The sequence below is a fragment of the Dermochelys coriacea genome, chromosome 5 (genome assembly GCF_009764565.3).
Source record: "Dermochelys coriacea isolate rDerCor1 chromosome 5, rDerCor1.pri.v4, whole genome shotgun sequence".
Lineage (NCBI taxonomy): Eukaryota > Metazoa > Chordata > Testudines > Dermochelyidae > Dermochelys > Dermochelys coriacea.
The window spans coordinates 20,539,158-20,560,696 of NC_050072.1; the positions used below are offsets into that span (position 1 = coordinate 20,539,158).

At 39.3% G+C, this 21,539-nt stretch overlaps 1 protein-coding gene across 6 annotated transcripts in view; it reads left to right on the forward strand.

Annotated features, from left to right (window-relative positions):
* WDR7 (WD repeat domain 7) overlaps window positions 1-21,539 on the forward strand; it is a 376,297-nt gene that overhangs the window by 120,732 nt on the left and 234,026 nt on the right. For all 6 annotated transcript variants that reach the window (XM_038402296.2, XM_043515275.1, XM_038402295.2 and 3 more), the window contains 2 exons: window positions 495-613; window positions 2,492-2,615. In XM_038402296.2, coding sequence (XP_038258224.1) covers window positions 495-613; window positions 2,492-2,615 — 243 coding nt within the window. The remainder of the gene's footprint in view (window positions 1-494; window positions 614-2,491; window positions 2,616-21,539) is intronic.

A 21,539-nucleotide genomic window follows, 5' to 3' on the forward strand; every position in this document is an offset into this window, starting at 1 on the left:
TTCTTTTAACTGATGTTTAAATATACCTCACATACTTTAGTAGTAACTCATCTGTGTAGTTTTGTCTTTTTTATTTTTTTGAACCTGGATTTTTGTGACTTCTTGCTACAATGTAACATTTTGAGAGTTGTTGCAATTGACAAACTTGTCTGAATATGGCTTAGAACAGAGATTTAGCGGTGTATTTGTTTTTTAATGGCAACAGTAATATTGTTTTTTATGTAAAAATATCTGCCTTGCAGGAAGAAGTATTGCATATTATTTACTAAGACATTGATCTTGTCAGTGAGAGGACTTTCTGCATGCAGAGTAGTTTCCACACTGTTCCCTAAGAAGCAATTTAGCCTTAGGGAAAAAGTGCATATCCCAAGCCAGTGGCCAGAGTAAATCCAAAAATATTTTGAATACATTTAAATAAAATTAATATATTTTGACCTTTTGATATTAAAATTTCCTATGTGTTTTTTATGCCTGTTTTTAACATATTTTAACAGGATGGAGTCAACTAGCTGCTATGCATTGTGTTATGCTCCCCGACCTGTTGGGATTGGAGAAATTTAGACCTCCTCTTCTTGAGATGCTAGCTCGCAGGTGGCAGGATCGATGCTTGGAGGTAATATTAAGTTGCTAATTGCAAAACAAAGGGATCTGCATATGACAAAGAATTTAGGTTCTAAAAAAAATTGTAAACTGCAATATTGGATAATGTTTTTTAAATAGCAGGGCATCTTTTAAACAGATACCTGGCCACTCTATATTTTAAACCAGTATTTTGGATTTAAATTGGGAGCTAGAACTGTAGAACTTTATCAAGAGAAATATGAATCTGTAATTTATCTAACTGGCCACTGGATGTCATCATTGTTTCACTAAAATACCTGTAAGTAATTTTATTTGGCAGTAGAAAACCTCCCTTTCCCTAATCTACAGACCATTTTAACAAATTCATTTGGAGTAGCTGAATTTCAAGTAGTTTACAGGCCTTCTCTTTTATTAAATAAAACAAGTAAGAAAAAATGAAATAAAATGATGAGATAACTGGCCCTGTGGTTATGGGGAAAGCTTTTGATATGATCTCCCATGGAAGTCTTGCCAGCAAGTTAAAAAGGAATGGACTGGATGAATGGGACTATAAGGTACATAGAAAGCTGGCTAGATTGTCGGGCTCAACGGCTAGTGATCAACGGTTCGATATCTAGTTGGCAGCCAGTTTCAAGCAGAGTGCCCCAGGAGTCTGTCCTGGGGCCGGTTTTGTTCACCATCTTCATTAATGATCTGAATGTTGGAATGGTTTGCACCCTCAGCAAGTTCGTGGATGACACTAAGCTAGGGGGAGAGATAGATATGCTGTAGGGTAGGGATAAGGTCCAGAGTGATCTAGATAAATTGGAGGATTGGGCCAAAAGAAATCTGATGAGGTTCAACAAGGACAAGTGCAGAGTCCTGCACTTAGGACGGAGGAATCCCATGCACTGCTACAGGCTGGAGACCGACTGGCTAAGCGGCAGTACTGCAGAAAAGGACCTGGGGATTACCGTGGACAAGAAGCTGGATATGAGTCATCAGTATGCCCTTGTTGCCAAGGAGGCTAACGGCATATTGGGCTGCATTAGTAGGAGCATTACCAGCAGGTTGAGGGAAGTGATTATTCCCCTCTATTCGGCTCTGGTGAGGCCACATCTTTAGTATTGTGTCCAGTTTGGGCCCCCCACTACAGAAAGGACGTGGACAAATTGGAAAGAGTCCAGCAGAGGGCAATGAAAATGATCAGGGGGCTGGGGCACATGACTTATGAGGAGAGGCTGAGGGAACTGGGTTTATTTAGTCTGCAGAAGAGAAGAGTGAGGTGGGATTTGAATGCAGCCTCCAACTATCTGAAGGGGGGTTCCAAAGAGGATGGAGCTAGGCTGTCTCAGTGGTGGCAGATGATAAAACAAGGAGGAATGGTCTCAAGCTGCAGTGGGGGAGGTCTAGGTTGGATATTAGAAAAAACTATTTCACTAGGAGGGTGGTGAAGCACTGGAATGGTTTACCTAGAGAGGTGGTGAAATCTCCATCCTTGGAGGTTTTTAAGGCCCGGCTTGACAAAGCCCTGGCTGGGATGATTTAGTTGGAGTTGGTTCTGCTGTGAGCAGGGGGTTGGACTAGATGACCTCCTGAGGTCTCTTCCAATCCTAATCTTCTGTGATTCTAAGTGAAAGTGCTCTTTAATGCATCAAATAGTCAATGAAAGCTAAAAAACTATTAATGTTTAGTTAAATTTTTTCCATCTAGTTATGGAAATGGACATACAATTTAGCTCTATGTAACTGTCAGAGACCTAAAAACAGTATTTAGGTGTTGGGTTTTGTAAATTTATCTTTTTAGCTTAGCTCTGTTGTTTGTATTGTAAGAATGTAATGGCTGGATAACTTTCCCGTTACCTTTAAAAAAATATTTGTAAATATTATTTGAGAGTTGAGCTTGTATGACATTCTGGTTTACTTTGTAGGTAAGGGAAGCTGCCCAGGCCTTGCTGTTAGCAGAATTGAGAAGAATTGAACAGGCAGGGCGGAAAGAAACAATTGATGCTTGGGCTCCATATTTACCACAATATATTGACAGTATTATATCACGTGAGTACTCTCCATTTATCCTGAAACTAATTTGGTTAAAATATATGATTAAGGAAAGTGTATAAACAATAAATATTAATACTGGTACAAACCAGAGGAAAGATTTTTATTTGTAATATCTGTTATTTAATGAAATCCCAGAATTTAGGTCATTAGCTGTCCTTGTAATTAAACTTTCCTCTTTCTGAACGATCAGCTTCACATTCACAGATTTGTGCTGAAATACCTGTACAAGGTTGGTCTTGTCCAGTTCCTCTTTTAAGTCACCTTTGGGGAATGGCTATTGTTACATTTATTAACACATTATTTCAATATTTATCCCATGAAATTTCCAAGTGAATTAATGGTGGTAAAACTAGGAGGAAAACCAAATACTAATCCTTCATTTCCCCCCTCCCCTCTTCTGAGTAAAGTTCAGACAGTTCAAGTGCTGCCAACGACATGTTTAACTAGATCACCTTGCTGCAATTCAACAGAGTAGGGCTGAATTTTAAAAAAAAAATGAAAAATGTAGTTATAAGGATGGGAGGGATTTCTCTGATGGTAATTGGATATGTTTTTGTAAGCTCAGGGCCGGCCCACAACATTTTGGCTCCTGAGGAGGGAGCTCAAATGATGCCCCATGCCCCCTTGCTTGGGCCAAAACTTTGAAAGATCTCAATTCTGCCTTCTTCCTGTTCTACTCCTCTCATGGTATTGCTCTGCTACCTACCCCAATAAAGGAGAACTAACAACTTAAAATGCCTTGTTCAAAAATTTTAAGTAACACTTAACTTTCAAATGCCTGAACAGCAAATATCACTTTTCTTGTCTGCATAGTAAACCGTGGCATTTTTATCTGTTTGAATAATCAAAGTAGTGCTTTCCATGCCTCCTTGGTTGTAAAGATTTGAACTGCTTCCTGCTGAAGGCCCACAGTCTGGGCCAGCTCTTGCTCTATTGAGATGGTCTCCTGTGTCATTGTGGAGCGTAGATGTGTTTTTATTAACTTCAGCTTGGAGAAGCTGCATTCTCCACTAGCAACTGTTACAGGAAGTGTTAGAAGTATGCGCAGAGCAACAAAAGAGGATGTCCTTTTGGAAAGAGGGTAGTCATCTTATTTGTGCACATATATTCCAGAACAGCCTTTGGAGTTGATCCTGCTGAAATGTATCTTGAAAGGGCTTTCAGTTCATCACCTAAATCACTCGCATCAATATCGTGCTTGTCATCATGTGTCAATACTGTCTCTAGTGCCCTGCATTGCTGGTGTAGGTCTTCTTCAGGTATAATGAGGAGTTTTGGAATATCATACAACATCCCAAATATTCTATTGTGTTCCTTGAGCTGCACGAAACATTCGTCAGCTGACTGTATTGCACAATCTAGCACCTGGTTAAAGAATTCAACTTTGAATTGTTGTTTGGGATTATCCCGTGCCTCGTAATCAAAATGTCTTCTTCTTTGGTGACTCTTGTATGCTTGAATGGATGGAAAAATAGCTTCCTCTGCCAATTTCTGTGCACTCTTCAGAACATTTTGAAATCCCTCATCTGACGGGTAAGACTGTAGGTATGACTTTGCTTTGTCCAGTTGTTCCATTGCTCCAGCTATATCAAGGTCAACACCTTGGAGTCTCTTGCTTACAACATTTATTTCAAACATTATGTCATGCCACAACACTAAGCCATACAGAATTTTGAAGTTATGTATGTTTCTGATGATTCCATTTCCTTCTGCTACTGTTCTCCCATGAACAGTTCCTGTCATAGCATTATCCGCCATAATGGCAACTATGGCATCATCTATCTTCCCAATTTGGTGTTTGATAGGCTTTATTGCCTCCACTCGACTTCTGCATCATGTGCCACTCAGTGGTTTCAGTATCAGAGAGGATGTTCCCAGATGTTGCTTCAAAATTTGCCATCGATGAGTTGATGCAGAGAAAAATACATAGATGCTTTTAATTACATTTAAAAAATTCAACAGCCTCACTAGAAGCTGCTGATGCTGCATCACTGACCACCAAGTTCAATGAATGAGAACTGCATGGGACAAAAAAAGCTCATGGGTTTAACTCTCCGATCCATGTGTGCACTCCTCTGTTCTTTCCTCTCATGTTGGCACCATTATCGTAGCCCTAACCTCTCGTGTCAACTATTGCAATTCCCGTATCTTCCAGCTTTTTATGAAGCACATTTGTCATACCAGCTCCTGTAGTGTCATCAATGTCAATACATTCTAGAAAATGCTCTCTGACCGTCACCATTGCAGGGACATTTTCACTAGGTTCTGTTGTTGTTACAAAACGCACCATTAAAGTCATTTGTTCTGTATGGCTGACGTCGGATGTGCAGTCCAGAATAACAGAGTAATATCTTGCTGACTTCAGAACTGCCACAATCTTCTGTTTGACTTTTGTTGCCAGTAACTGTATGATCTCATTTTGAATTGTTTTTCCAAGGTAGTGGAATGTGTACATTTCTTGGGTGGTGACTCTTCTTAGATGCTCCTGAAGTACAGCATCAAACTCACCCATCAGCTCCACAATTTTAAGGAAGTTTCCACTGTTTGGCACATACTGCTGATCTGAAGTGCCACGCAGTGCTAGGTTTTGGGTAGCAAGCATTCTCACAATGACAATGAGCCTTTTCAGAACATTTTGCCAGCAAAGAGCAATCTTCTCTTGATGCTGATCATCTATGGTGGACTTTTAACCCTCGTCTCATGTCAAGCTCTTTCCACTTATGGAACGCTCTCTGGTGATTTGCTGCCTTCTCATGGCATGCCAGATTTCTAGCCAGAATTTTCCAGTCCTTTGTTCCTGTAGAGCCCAATGTGGCTGGAATATTAGACTGAAGGAGTTTGCAACAAAAACAGTATGCAGCATTCTGGGTTTTTGAGAATATAAGCCATGTCCTCTCCACTTTGTCACCATAGGGGATTTCACACCAGTAATGTGTTGGATGGAAACTTCTATTTTCATTGTCTTTGGGGAACGTGAAGTTTTTCACTTGCTGTGGCCCATGCAGTACAAGGAAGTCCCTCAGGCTACTACTTAAGTGGGTCCACAGTCCTGGATCATCTAGCCTTAAGCAACTAAACTCAGCAGCAGCTGTTTCTTGTGCCTCCACCACACTCCTGAAGAAAAGGTTAGATCAGAGAAGAATGTGCATTGTTACATTCATTTGTGATGGAGATATGGATGCTACAGTAGCTGCCAGGTCACCTGCACTCTGACTAACTGGAAGATCAGGCATCTCCTCACCACTGACATCCTCACTGGGGCCAGAAGGTTCATCATGAACATTTGTGTCTGTCTCTCAGGAGAGCTCCTTCCTGCTTAGATGGAGAAGCATCCTTTGCTTTCTTTCTTTTTCTGAATGCTGCCCCAGAGGGCCGTTTTTTTCTTCTTTCACTCATGACTGCTGTTCTGTGCCAGCTATAGTGGCTCTCAACACTCAATTGAGGGGGACAAATAAGCAGGCTGGTACCAGGGCCCGAGTAAGGGAAGATATCAACGTCTTAAGGGCCTGACTGGCTCCTACTACTTCAGTTGACTGCATGTTCTCCTCAAGTGGGTTCATGGAAACAGCAGGAAACAGGAAGCTCCTTGAGAAACTGGTGTTAATCAGTCCAGGCTCCTGGGGTGCTAGAGAGGTACATAAGAGGCTCCTCCTCCTCCTCTCTCTCCCTGCAGCTCCTGCTGCTTTCTGTTATACCCTCTCACCTTTTCTCCTGCCTGCTTCTTATGTCTCTTGTGCCCTCCTTCCTCCAGCACAGCACTCCACCCTCTCTGTGCATCTAGAGCAGAGAGAATACATGTGCACCAGCAGCAGACACAATTTTCTACACTCTGGGTCCTAGTGGCGCCCCTCCCCACAGTCTGGCACCTGAGGCAGCCGCCTCAGTTTGCCTCATGGTAAGGCCAGCCCTGTGTGAGCTGAACAACATAAGGCTTTGTAACTTCCTGGTATTTAAATTCAACTTTTCCATAAATCTGTCCTGTAGCCTTGAATAAATATAGGTATTTCTGCTCCTCTTCTGATGCTATCTTTGACCTAATGACTGGAGCCATGGTTAACCTTCTATTTCTAGATGTTAAGCTTCAGACTTAGTGCCATGCAGTGTTAAATTAATATTCCAATTTACTTAGAAAGAGTATTCATAGATTTATTTTCAAATAATAAAATGCAATTTGTGTTTATATATTCCCTCCATAACATACATACACACTTTCTCTCTAGATATAGATCTAGATATATATATGTGTTACACCTAGAACTAATTGTACAATTTTTAAGAAGCACAGAAATGACTTTAGAAACCTCAGTACCCTTTTCAAAAGTCACTTAGAAGCCCAAATCTTCCTAAAAGTCAACAGGACTTGGATTCCTAAGTGCCTAAGGTACTTTGGTAATGGGTTTTGAGTTATTAAATATCTTAGTTACTTTTAAAATGTTACCCTTAGAGATGCTGTTTTCTAATAGAGAGGAGGAAGTTCTGCAGTTTAGTTTTCTTAGCTGTGTTGATGAATGCAACTTGGAATATTTTGAAAATATCAGTACCATCTCATACTAATACTGCATAACAGCATTTGTTGATTACAGAAGGAGCTGCACTTTGTCTTTCCTTATATAATAAACCAAATTTCATGGAACAATTTGTTTTAAAAAAAGCCTAGTTGTTGTTAAGGCCTAGAGCCTGCAGTCTGATCTACTAATACCCCTGTTTCTACACACATTCCTACTGAAGTACATGGAGCACTTTCTGACACAAGGTCCTCCCACTTGGATCAGATTGTGGGGTGGGACCTAATTTTGGTGGTGGTCAGAGATGCTATGTTGCTGGTCCTGAGAATTAAGTGTTTATCCACTGAATATGTACCATACATATTTTGATAAAGAAAGCGTCTCCATTCTACCCACAAATGTGCCCCAGATGTGGAAATCATCAGTAAGAGTAAGAAGTTTCTGTGATTGTGTCCATTGATACTGCCAGTAAAGATAGCAGAGTGACATTTATTTGTAACATCTGTCCACTAAAAGCTGTTCTGAGACCACCAGGCCATTTTATTCAAGCTATTGAATAGCCATCTTCATCCTGAATAGAAAACTTTGAAAAATATTCTGTTTTAGATGCAAAATGATTTTGTACATCTTAGATTTTGATTCACTCAGCTATTATTAATAAATATTTATTTATGAAAACAGGATTTTCCTAGCTACAATCTTTGCTACTACAACCTATTCCTAACTTAATATCTCTGTAACATATTAATGATATTTCTACAGCAACTTGTAATTGGGGGCAATGGAACCTTCAAATTTGATTTTATTGTAAGTTTAGGGGAAATTCCTTAAGTTTAAGTGCTGTTTCATTATAGTATTTTATTAAAGATAATATGAATTTGTTGATGTGTCGACTACTCAAAAGGCATTATAATTTTTGTAAAACAGTAATAATTTCCTATATTGAAATAGGATTTACGGGTATATACTTTATCGCAGAGGTATAATTTAATTCACTGCTAAAATATGCAATAACAGTGTGCACCAACATTTAGTCTGCCCTAATCCTGGGGGTGAAGTAGATGAAGTAAGAGATCTTTTTCCATTTATAATTCCTGTATCAATATTTCACAAAAGATTAGAACAAGAAATGAAGGAGAATCTAATAGAAACTACAGGAAACATGTACGTTGGCCATATTTAATTTCCTGACTTGGAATTTGGCTAGGATACTCCAGCATCCTGTTATTTCCTGAAGCCATGTTAAGAAACTGTCTAAACACCGACAAAGAGTTAAATCACTAACATTATGTGTGCAGCACCTCTATGTTCTGTGGTTGGCTTCCACCCAAGTATTGGCTTGGCTAACTTTGCTTACCTTGTGAGATATGATGAAATCACATTTTAAGATTATATTAATACAGACATTTTTTATTATTTTGCCTTACTTTTTTACCTTTTAACAAAAAATCCAACAATTCTTTGGAGATTATAAAAGGTTTTTTAATCTAAAATGTTAAGTGCTGTTTTTGCTGACCAAGGCTCTTGATAACTTTTTTGAAAATACTACTAATAAAAACTGTACTATCTTAGTATTTTCTGGATTTTTTATATTTTTCTAGTGTAATAAAATAGTGAAAAATACACACAATTCTTTAAACAGATACAATAATGCTATACTAAAATAATGCACTCATTAACCCTTATGAGCTATCTAGTACATTTATTCATGCCTACCTTCAGCATTTAGGCCCCATTCTTGCAAACACTTCTGTCCCTGGTTAACAATTACAGAGAGTAATCCCACTGAAATCAAAAGAACTATTGAAATAAATGAGACTACTCATGATATTAAAGATAAGCACATGCCTAAACATTTGCCAGATTCAGGCCTTGAAGACCACCCATCACTTCACTGTCTAGCTATTTGTTTGGAAGCAGTAACACTGTCTCTTAAAGGAACTACTCATGACATGTCTCATTTGCTGAGTGTTCAGAGATAGAGGATCTATTTGAGTATAATATAATTTATTTAAATATTAATCTAGAGTAACTTTGCTTATTTTTACAGTTTGCCATGTACTCAATAAACAAATAATTGGCAAGTTCAGAAGTATTTCCTGGTGTTTTGAGTCTGTGACCATACATTATGTACAATAATGCCTAGACATTGGAAGTAGGGGTAGGGACTACATTGGTTGGTATTTTACCTTCTTTCCTTTTGAAATTATTCCTTGGCTTTTATTATTTTAAATAAAAACCATAAACAATAATTATCATTTAATTTTTGTATTAAACATGTATTAAGACTCTCTTTAACTTGTTTTTAGCACTGGGGGATATTTTTGTTTCACTTCCTGTATAGAAAGGGTATGTTCACATTTTTCCTTCTGTTCTCTTTCTCTGTCAATTTTTTTTTAAAAGTAGTAATCAGTGCTGGAATTGATGCATTGGAAACTCAAGTCCTCTGTCCATAAAACTAGTACAGCAGTAGCAGTGCTCCCTTGTGCTGTCATGCCATTATGTGTCAAACCTGACCAGAAGGAACTGCTTTTAGGCGTGTGAAGGTTATTTTACTTTGACATCTCTGCTGAGTCTGTCTGGCAGCTTATGACACTGAAAACTTGTCTGGTTGAGACTGGATTTTGACCACCAATTCATTTCACAGAGGTTATTGAGCAACCACTGTATAGTAACCAGTTTTGGTCACTACCAGCTTGGGCTGGATTTAACCTGTGAACTGAAGTTGAAAGGCTCTATATCCTATTACCAATTCCCTTGAGCCATCTATTTCTTCTTCTCCTCTAGCCTTCCTGCATCCAATATACTATTCTGTTCCTGATGATGTTTGTATTAGAAATTATCCTCGTTATTTTGAAACTTTTTTTCCCTTCTTGGGGTGCTTTTTTTTTGGTAAAGGGGAGAAAAATTGTATATGCAATAATCCTTTAACTATTTTGTTTCTTCTTAACTACTTTATTCTGTAGTTTCACTATATATTTGACCATGTAGTTTCATCTTTCTTGAGATTTTTTTGAAATGTGGAGAATTATACAATACAATGATGATACTTTTTAAGTGAATTATTAGATATACACATTAACCCCTAGTTTTACTTAAGTGTCCTTATATTATCTTGTTTTGCATTTGGAGATAGAGCTATATTGAGAAAATCTCATCAAAATATTTTTCCTGACTAGTATGTCTGTCTTTTGGATTTCTGAATGATGGACCCTGATGAAGATTGCATTGGAGCAAAAGACAGAGGCATTGTACTCATGGGCTAACAAAGGTTAAGCTGAATTTAAATTTGAGAGAAACTGTCTTGTCTTTCTCATGATTAATCAACACTCACAAACATGTATATGATGTAATATGTATTATACATACTTTACTATTATATATTACAGTGGTATAAATATATGTGGTATGCCAAACGCATTTCCTTTCCTCTCCACCCCTGTTAAATAGCTGGCAATAGACCTTACATAAAGTTATTTATTTTCATCAAACATAGTTATTTTCTTACCCATTAATGTATACAGCATAGTAAAGAGATGCCTGTATGACCTTCCTAGAATCTATTTTCTTGGACATTTGAAGTGCTTCATGAGATCATCTATTCAAGTCATAAACCATGATTTACCTAGAAACTGAGCCTGTTTTTACTTATTGTAAGTAGTTGCATAATAATATGCAAATGCTTCTATTTCATATAGAGAATTACTTAACATATTTGTTTCAGAATTGAAATTTTATTTGCTTTAAAAAATAAAATGTACATTTTTATGAACATTTCAGTGTTTGTCCAAAGGACAAATTTAATTACTATTCAGTAAGACAGATGTTTATGTTAAATGCCGATTGATTTCTGGAAGACATATAATATGCTTAGTACATCTATATTGGACACATTACTTAAATTATGTAGAACACACAACTTTAAAATGTTACAAACAGTTCTGTACATTTTAGAAGACCAAACTTTTGATAACTATAGCCTTTAGCCAAAGTTATGACATGTATGTTTTTATTATTACACAATTAAACACAAAAATAAGGATTGAATAAGATATTAAGCAATGGCATACTGTATATGGGTGGAAGAGTCTTGATTCATAGTTGTAGACATTATGCCATTCTGTATATTTGGATTTATTTTTGTAATTGACCTTTTTATGAGGTCAATTGCACTCAGTTTGTAGAATACAGCTGTAGTTGCCTTCATTCTAAGGAGTGGCTGCTATAGCAACTACTGGTGATTACTAATTTCTTTTCTCTAGAGTGACTGAGTGACCTTCTAGGATACAAGGTCATATACATAATTATTTTTGTATTGTATACATGTGTATGTATATAAAAACTCCTATTCACGCTAGCCAGTGGACTATGATACTGTTGCCCTGAAAAGGACCATTTCTCCCAAAAAATGTTAGTTAAAACAAGTGGCAATAGTCATTTTGATTTTTTTTCCTCAGTTATTTGCAATATACTGTTCTGCTCATACTTAAATCCTTATGTCTGAAAAAATTATAGAGGAATGTGCAGCATCATGTTTAATATATATCTATGTCAGTTGCAAGCACAGCCCTTTGTTCTTGTAGAATCTGTCTTTTTAGTTTGCTTTTGTGTTCTGGTTATGGAGGTGAGGATGTTTTCTTAGTAGCAGTCAGTGATTTATGTGTTCACAGAAAAATATTCTGTCAAGTGTTTAGTAAGAAAATATGATTAAACTGATATTTTGAATTTGATCTTTTAAAGTCTTTATAATGCTTATTGTTTAATCAGCAGATGGAAGTATTACATTAGTTTGATACTAAATTGGAACATTAGTCATGACAAAATAATCATATAAAGAAGCCTAGAAAGTTACTAATATGTGCAGGAAATAATAAAATCCAACGTGAGAAAAGCACAGTCTAGTACAACTGGGAAAATAATTTGAGATACAGGTATCAGTGGTATGGGACCAAGTGTGAAAGCAGTAATACTGGAAAAAAAAACTTGAAAGTGATTATGACTAGCAAATTGGATTTAATTTTGCAACATCATTAAACAGTGACAACAATGCAATTTGGCGTTGTATTAACAGAGGCATCCCATTATTGCTTAGTGGGTTTGTGTTCCTTCTAAATGACACTGGAGAAGTGGCAATTTAAAATAGTGGCCTGTGGACTGCCTTCAGAAAAATATTGACAGACTGGAGGGATTTCAAAGAGGAAAAATAGAATGATTAAGGGTCTAGAAGAATTAGATTGTGAGGAAAGAGTAAAATAAATAAGTATGAATTGGATACATTATGGCTAAAATGGTAAACACTGACATATTTTAGGACAGAAGCATCAAGAGGGGAGAGGAATTGGTCAAACTGAGCATAACTAAGAGTAAAGGCATGGACTTGTGCACAGGAAAATTTATGCTAAAATGGAAGAGTGTGGAATCTGACAGGTCAAGATACAGTAATTGGTTTTGTTTTATTCAGAAGAGTTGGGTGACCATAAAATGTTACCAGAAGACTTTGCCTGCGATGAATGTTACTTCACACTAGGTATATTAACTGTGTATAAACACAAGTTTGCTACTAAAATGATACTATATATTCTAGCTATATACATTTAAAAAGAATAATTGACTCTTGAATAAATCAAGCCTTTGACATTAGAAAGCTGTCTGGAGGAAACAGAGTCAGGGTGAAATCCCTTTTTCCCTGAAGCCAATGGGAGATTTGGGCCAGAATTTCACTCTCATAATTTAAACTAAATTGTAATTTGTCTGGCTATGCTGGAAGAAAAGTAGGAAACACTGGATGTGGTTTAACTGGGCCACAACTTCATTATTAACTGTCTGGGAGTACCTGGCAGATAGGAGTATACAGTGCAGGTAATTCCATGATTATTTCAGTATATTCTGGGAGGCTTTTATCAGCCCTCCACCTTCCCCCATCCTGGTGCCCAACCTTTATGCTGTTGATACCTTGCCATTCCCCCCTTGAATGAGGGTTAAGGTGGGCTATAAAGATGGGGGGCTTGGCTCCCTGCTGTGCTAGTCATAGTAACCCTGGAAACCCACCGCCCACCCCCATTTCTGTTCCTTTAACGAATACCTCCTATATATCCTTTACCAATCAATTTATCTGATCACTGTATTCCTTCCTTATGGTGTAACTGCACTGGACATCTGCCCCACGTCAAAATGAATAGCGACATCATAGCCCAACTCCCATTCCATGTTTGCCCCCAACTAAGCCCCCCTCGTCTGCTGAACCCAATGTGGGGAAGGCAAAAAAAAATCCACCAAACCCACTTTGCCTATGCCAATTTGGCAGTAAGGGAAAAATTCCACTTCAGCCCCCCCTTCCCCCCAAAAAAAGGAGTGACTAGGTCAGTGCTCACAGCAGATCCTGACCAAACCTGATATTTCTCCATTTCCGTGGGTGGAGGGGTGGGTGCTGTTCTATTTGATCCAGGTAAAAGAGGGCTTCTCCTACACAACATGTGCTTATATAGCCTTCCCTCTCTTCTGATCACCTGGGAGGAGGCTGGATCACATCCCCATAACCTGCTATGTGAGTGCTGCAAAATCACTCTGTACAGTGCTTAATCTGTAATGAAAAAGGTGCTGGGGCTCAAGCAATTAGGTGCTGGGGCTCAAGCAATTTTTTTTACTTCCATAACTGACATAGCAAGCCCAGAGGTGCTGGGGCTCAGCCCTGGCAAGCCCTGTCACAAATTGAGCACTGACCTTGTGTCTCTCTCCCCCTTAAACAGGTACACACCTTCATCCAGCAAGCCAGAGAATGGCCCCATCACTTAATGTGCAGTGCAGTCAGTCTCCACCTATTGGTAAAATGTGTTTAGGGAACTTGAAATAAGATGTGACTCTTGAGTATCTATAGATAAGTAGGTGTAATTGTTGCCAGAAAAAGTAAAGTGAGCTGAAATAAACTTTTTTTTTTCTTTCAGAAATCCCCTTTTGGTTAATTAAATGCTATCACTTTGTGAAATGATAAAACCCATTTCCCCATTCATGTTTTGTCCATGAATCCTGGATTTTGTAGTTGTTTGAGTTAGCTAGAAGATTTATAAAAATAACATTTAGCTTAATAACTCCTTATTACATGTCTGAGGAAACTTATTTTCAGTTATTACATTATTATGCATAAACATTTAAATGTATTCTTGGTCTAAGCATATGAGATAGTAAAATTATGAATAATTAGAGCATAGGCTAACACTTTCCACGTTTGATCAAACCATGCTCTATTTGCAATATTTTTGCAAAAACACTTGGATGATGTGTAGCTATCAAAATTATAGGTGTTGAAGAATGCCTTGACCTTGCAGAGTTGCACAATTCACTACTTGGGCTGCTTTTACCTTCTCATATACAAATTATTCTACTTTTTGATACAGTATAGTATTGACATGTTTGAGGACAGGATCTGGTTCATAGCAATTTCAAGCCACTATTTAATATTTCATATTAGCACAATGTAGGTGGGAGGCTTTGCGATTGGTTCTTCTTTAATACTGTAAACATTTCAAGTTTTAAGATGTTAAAAAAGAGTTTTTCAATAATTCTCTATTAAGGTGAAAGATTGTGTGTGTGTGGGTGTTAGAGAGAAAGAGTATTAATTTCTTCTTTGCGCTAAGGTCCACAGACCACTTACAATGGGTACTTCAGCCTGCTTGTGTCTTGGGGGCAGAATTAGACCTGTGAGTCACTGGCAAAAGGGCGATTCCTCCAGTTTTTTCTGCCTCCCCAGTGGCTGGTGGCTCAGCCAGACCTCCCTTGGCAGAGATTTCCTTAGTCAAATTCCGATCTTTGTCACATTTCTGGCTAACAATTTGGCTCAGTAACATGTCCATCTAATTCCCAGCAGTGTCCCAGGGCTGTGTTACCTTTTGGGGAGACTGAATGCTCAGCTTTGCTTCCCCTTCTCATGCAGGATTCAGGGAAAGCCAGAAGCAAAATGAAGATTGTGTGTTACTGCTTTATCCTTCTTATTGAATGACTCACTGGGGAGCTCAGCTGGCTCTGTGGGCAGTGTAGTATATTCTACCTAATGGTCTCTGGGAAGGTGTAATACAAGGATGGGGATTTCTTGCCATACCTAAAGATTGAGAAAGTATTGGGCTGTCATAACTGGCTGCTGCTGTTGGTCACCATGCCTTATGTCTAGGGTATTGTTCTGAGCTTCTGCTGCCGGCTGTTATGTCTCCCCTCCTCATCCTCCCTCCAGCAGCTGGCCATGGAATCACAAGAGGGCCAGCAGCCTAGGTATGGAAGAGCAAGCAAGGTGTAAAGGGCCTCTTGGCTCACCTTTTTATTCTTTCTATCCCCCTGGCCTGCATTGTATAAAACCAAAAGGTTCCTCAGTGTGCAGCAGTCCAAATTCAATCTGGTGTCACTACTGGTGGTCAGGACCTCAGTGTTCCTGAATCAGTGACATTCTAAACCATACAGATCCTTCATAGGCAGCTGAGTCTGGGCAGGCATCACTTCAGCACTCTTTAGGCATGAACACTCCTGGTGGCTTCAGACCAACAAAAAGTTTATCACCTAACACCTCAAGTGCCTATGCCTGCTTTCATAAGCAATGGGGACATAGGTGGAGAGCATTGCAAATAAGATTTCTGTCAACCTAAAAATATTTCACAGTCTATCTCACAACCTAAGGACTTCTTCCTGAAAAAGATAGTGTTATACAAATCTGTTTCATGCAGCATTATGGGGCTTTGGTCCTTGAGATCAGACCCTTGGGCCCAGTTCTCATGGTGCTTCAGTGGAAAATTGTATGGAAAGCTGAGGCAATTCAGAGTAATCAGAGATGCTGATCTAGAATCTTGATTCCTGCAAGGCACTATAGAAAGGAATACAGCTCATATGGCAAGTTGAAGCAATCCATTAAGTACAACAGAAGATATCAATTTGTAAGGGGTAGGGTACTGAGGCAATGTCAGTTGCTTCCCTCAGTTGTGTTCCTGCTGTTGTCATGCTATCTGCATGACTCTCAGCCAGCCCTATCTGAAGTTAGACCCCCAGTTTGTGTTGGAATGTTTCAATTTAAGAGCCAGTGGGTATTGATAGCTTTAGTCAAAATGAGATCACTGGATGTTGTGCAAAGGGGTACTCTCTGGGGCTGTGCAAGAATCACAGGAACAGATTTGTCCCAGTTCCAATCTCAAGCAACCCATGGGAATAGGGGGACATGAGTGAAGCTGTCCATTTGGTTCAGATTGGAGCAATACAACTCGCTCTTTATCCTATTTCTAACCTCAGAAAATCAGGAGCAAACAGAGCAGGACTCCGTCTGAAGCATCTAAATAAGTTATTAGGAGGCCTGTCTTCAACCATTCCTGTTTTAACATCCACATACAGTACTTCAAGTTTCCATATTGTGACAAAGTTCCTCCTCTACCTTGGTGGGTCTTGCACTTATTGGCAGATTTGCTCACCTCAGAGATTCACGGCCGCCCTCAGTTTGGCTGTTTTCATGAACCCACAGTCCAGGTCAACCCCTCCTGTGTCTGACCAGGAGTTGGGAGGTTTGGGGGGAACCTGGGCCCACCCACTACTCTGGGTTCCAGCCTAAAGCCCTGTGGAATGCAGCTGTTTAGAGTGCCTCCTGGAACAGCTGTGCGACAGCTACAACTCCCTGGGCTACTTCCCCATGGTCTCCTCCCAACACCTTCTTTATCCTCAGCATAGGACCTTCCTCCTGGTGTCTGATAATGCTTGTACTCCTCAGTTCTCCAACAGTACACATTCTCACTCTCAGCTCCTAGTGCCTCTTGCTCCAAGCTCCTCACACGCGCACCACAAACTGAAGTAAGCTCCTTTTTAAACCAGGTGCCCTGATTAGCCTGCCTTAATTGATTCTAGCAGCTTCTTGATTGGTTTTCTAATCAGCCTGTATGTCTTAATTGTTTCCAGAAAGTTCCTGATTGTTCTGGAACCTTCCCTGTTACCTTACCCAGGGAAAGGGACCTACTCAACCTGCAGCTAATATATATGCCTTCTATCACTCTCCTGTAGCCATCTGGCCCAACCCTGTCACAATATGGATGACAGCTTTCTTCCCCCAGTTTCAATCGTTTCCTTTTTATCAGACTAATGCTTTCAGGGTCTTTTCCAAAATCATGGTGGTATTAATATTGGCTTAAAGGAAGAAGGTAAAAGAGTTATCACTTTCTAGACAGTTTTTTTCTGGTCAGGGCTCTGTTACAGAGACAAAAGTGAGACAAATAGTGTTATGGTTTCTGGACAATCTTGAATTCATGATGAACACAGACAGAGGGAAGTCAACCATAGGCCTGGTAGAAGATGACTTCTATCAAGTGCAAAGTCTCATCTCAGAGATGGCCATAAAGGAGAACAAGAATCAAAACTCCAGTTCTTATTGGAGCCAAATGGGAATGAGGATCTCATTTACAGACATGCTTCAATGAACCAAAATTCATATGAGACCTATACAGTGTATATCCTTTGCCTCTCCCCCTCTCCAGTCTATTAGCAGAGCTTAAGATCCTTTTGTATATTCTCTGCTTCCTCAATTGTTGAGTACAGAGAATATGATTTTTGAAGGGTTAATGAACCAGTCAGAGAACCATCATTCAGTCAGATGCTCACTGAGGATAATGGATGGGGGCTTATTCAGGTCCCAGTTAAATCCAAGGAATAGGTGTCAGAAAGAATACGATATCCACAAAATGTCGAATAAGTTGTTGGAAGGTACTGGGGACAATTTTTTTGTTTCAAATAATGAATGAAGTAACTGGGTGGACATCCATTTTAGACTAGATTCTGACCAATATTGAGGAATTGGTTGAGAATTTGAAGTTGGAAGGCAATTTGAGTGAAATGATTATGAAATGCTAGATGTTATGATTCTAAGAAAGGAAGGAGTGAGACCAGCAGAATAAGGACAGTGAACTTTTATAAAAGGAGACTTTAACAAACTCAGAACAGGTAGGTAAGCCCCCATTGGAAGAAAGTCAGAGTAGTTAAGGACAGTGGCACTTTTTCAAACATATGGCTCCATGCAGGAGCTCTTTAATGACTTGAAAATCAAAAAAGGAATCTTACAAAAAGTGGAAGAATAGATGAATTGCTAAGGAGGAATACAAAAAAAAAACCCACAAGCATGTAGGAACAAAATCGGAGAGGCTAAGGAACAAAATGAGTTAGTTTTTTAACTTTTTTTTTATTTTTAAATACATTAGGAACAAGAGAAAGATGAAAGAAAATGTAGCTCCTCTATTTAGTGGAGAAAGAAAGCTAATGACTAATAACATCAAGAAGGCTGAGGTGTTCAATGCCTATTTTGCTTCAGTCTTCACTAAAAAGGTGAGTGATGACCAGCCACTCAACACAATTAATATTAACAAGAGGGAAGGAAAGCAAGACAAAATAGGGAAAGAACAGGTAAAAGAATATTTATGTAATGTACATGAATTTAAGTCAGTCAGTAGGGCCTGATGAAATACATCCTAGGCCCAGGGTACTTAAGGAACTAGGTGAAACAATCTTGGGACCACTAGCAATTATTTCGAAATCTCCTGGAGCATGGATGAAATCCCTGGAGAAGGGCAAATATAGTATCAGTTTGGAGTACTGGAGAAGGGCAAATATAGTATCAATCTTTAAAACAGGGAACAAATAGAAGGTGGGGAATTATAGACCAATTGGCCTACCTTCGATACTTGGAAAGATACTGAAACAAATTATTTAAAAATCAGCTTGGAAGCATGTAGAGAACAAAATAAAGCACAGCCAACATGGATTTGTCAGGAACAAATCAAGCCAAACTAACCTCATTTCCTACTTTGACAGACTTACTGTCCTAGTGGATGGGGGGAAGTAGTAGACATGCTACATCTTGATATTAGTAGAGCTTTTGACACAGTTCCACATGACATTCTCAGAAGCAAACTAAGGAAATGTGGGCTAGATTAAATTATTAATAAGATGGGTGCACAACTTATTGAAAGACAGTAATCAAAGAGTAGGTTTCAGAGTAGCAGCCGTAAGTGAGCTGTAGCTCACAAAAGCTTATGCTCAAATAAATTTGTTATTCTCTAAGGTGCACCAAGAACTCTTTTTTTTTCTTTTTACTCAAAGGGTAGTTATTAATAGTTTGCTATCAAACTGGGAGGATGTATCTAGTAAGGTCGCACGGGGTCAGTCCTGGGTCTGATACTAGTCAATATTTTTATTAATGATTTGGCTAATGGAGTAGAGAGTATTCTTATAAAATTTGTGGATGACAAAATGGGAGGGATTGCAAGCCCTTTGGAGGGGAAGATTAGAATTCAAAACAGCCTTGACAAATTAGAGAATTGGTCTGAAATCAACAAGTGAAATTTAATAGAGACAAGTGCAAAGTACTACACTTAGGAAGGAAAATGTACAGCTACAAAATGGAGAATAACTGGCTAGATGTTATATGGCTGAAAAGGATTTGGGGGTTATAGTGGATTACAGTTGAATCTGTCAACATTGTGATGCAGTTGTGAGAGAGGCTAATATCATTCTGGGGTATATTAACAGGAATGTTGTATGTAAGACATGAGAAGTAATTGTCTTGCTCTATTTGGCACTAGTGAGGCCTCAGCTGGAGTACCGTGTCCAATTCTGGGTGCCATACTGTAGGAAAAATGTGAACAAATTGGAGAGAGTCCCAGGAAGAACAACAAAGTGGATAAAAGGTTTAGAAAGCCTGACCTCTGAGGAAAAGTTTGAAAAAAAACCCCAACACTGGTCATATTTAGTCTTGAGAAAAAAACAGAGAGGTGGGACTTTGTAAGTCTTCAAATATGTTAAAGGTTGTTATAAAGAGGACATTGATCAATCGTTTTCCATGTCTACTGAAACTAGGACAAGAGAGATTTAAGTTGGATACTGGGAAAAAACTTTCTAACTATAAGCATAGTTAAGCTCTGGAATAGGGTGCCAAGGCAGGTGTAGAATCTCCATCATTGGAGGTTTTTAACAACAGGTTGGATAAACACTTGTTAGGGATGCTCTAGGTTTACTTGAACCTGCCTCAGTGCAGCGGGCTGGACTTGATGTTGTCTCAGGGTCCCTTCCAGCCCCAAGTTTCTATGATCTACCAGTTGGAACACAATGTTCTTCTTTGAATGCTTGCTCATGTCCATTCCATGCTAGGTGTGCATGCGCCACGTCGCACTGTTGCTGGAGATTTTTCCTTTAGTGATATCCATTGGGCTGGCTCTAGCACCCTCAGGAGCTGCATGCATATGTGCCAGTATAACGGGCCGTGCTTACCCTGCACCCTCTCAGTTCCTTCTTACTGCCTGTAACATTTGCTGGAGCTATCCTTTCTTGCTCTGGTGGTTTCAGACTCATTCTTCATTCAGAGTGTGAATAGTTTAGTATAGTTTTTGCAAGTTGTGATGGTATATATAGTTCCTATTGTTGAAGGACTTTTCACCCCGAGGCAGGGCATGCCCCAGGCTTCAAGGTTTGTGCCTCTTGTGATAAACCTATGCCTGTCAGTGTCCCATACTCAAGCTGCTTAAAGTGCTTGGGGGAAACTCACATAAAAGACAAGTGCAAAGTCTGTCAGGATTTCAGACCCTGCACTAAGAAGGACTAGGACATCAGGCTAAAGGCTATCCTCATGGACGCCACCCTCAGACCTTGTCAAGCTGTTCCGTTTTGGTGCCAAGTACTTTGGTGAGGGTGCAAAGTGCTCCCCTGGCACCGAGTTCTTCCCAGCACCCATCCTGGGGGCCAAGGAAGAAGCCCCAAAAACAGCACACCGAGAGAGGTCACTCAGTGGTGAGAAGAGAGACAAGTGGGGAGAGGGACTGAGACCCTTGCCGGATCACTCTTCTACCCCTGGACCTGTGTCGACACCATCAACTCTGCCAAGGACATTGAGTCTGGTGCGGGACCCTCCGCTGACACCATGTAGCCACTGTGATACCAGTGGATGGGCAGTGCTGTCGATCCTGGATTCTTTTCCGGTGGCTAGGGACCTTCTCTCTCTTTTGGTCCCTCCAACCCCATTGAGGCACCTACTAGCTCTGGCACTCTTAGAGAAGAGAAGTCACATTTCCTGTAGTGAGATTTGCTAATATTATCATTGCATAAATTCACCAAACACTACATATTCATCATCCAGTCTTCAGAAAATGCCATTTTTTGACAGAATTCTTCTCTGAATCTTAGTGTCCAAGGGGAGATGGAAGAAATAAAATATACTTAGTTTTGGATGACCATATTTAAAGGAGGCAGACTGCTTTGAAAATCCTGTTGTAACAGATCTGGGGTCTTAGCACAATGAAGAATAGGAAAATTTCATCTGTGCTTACCTGAAATTTTTTTTTGAGTTATGAGATTCACAGATCTGGTTCATCTTGGAGACAAGTGGATCGTCCAAAGTAGAGAGGGAAGCTGACTTGTA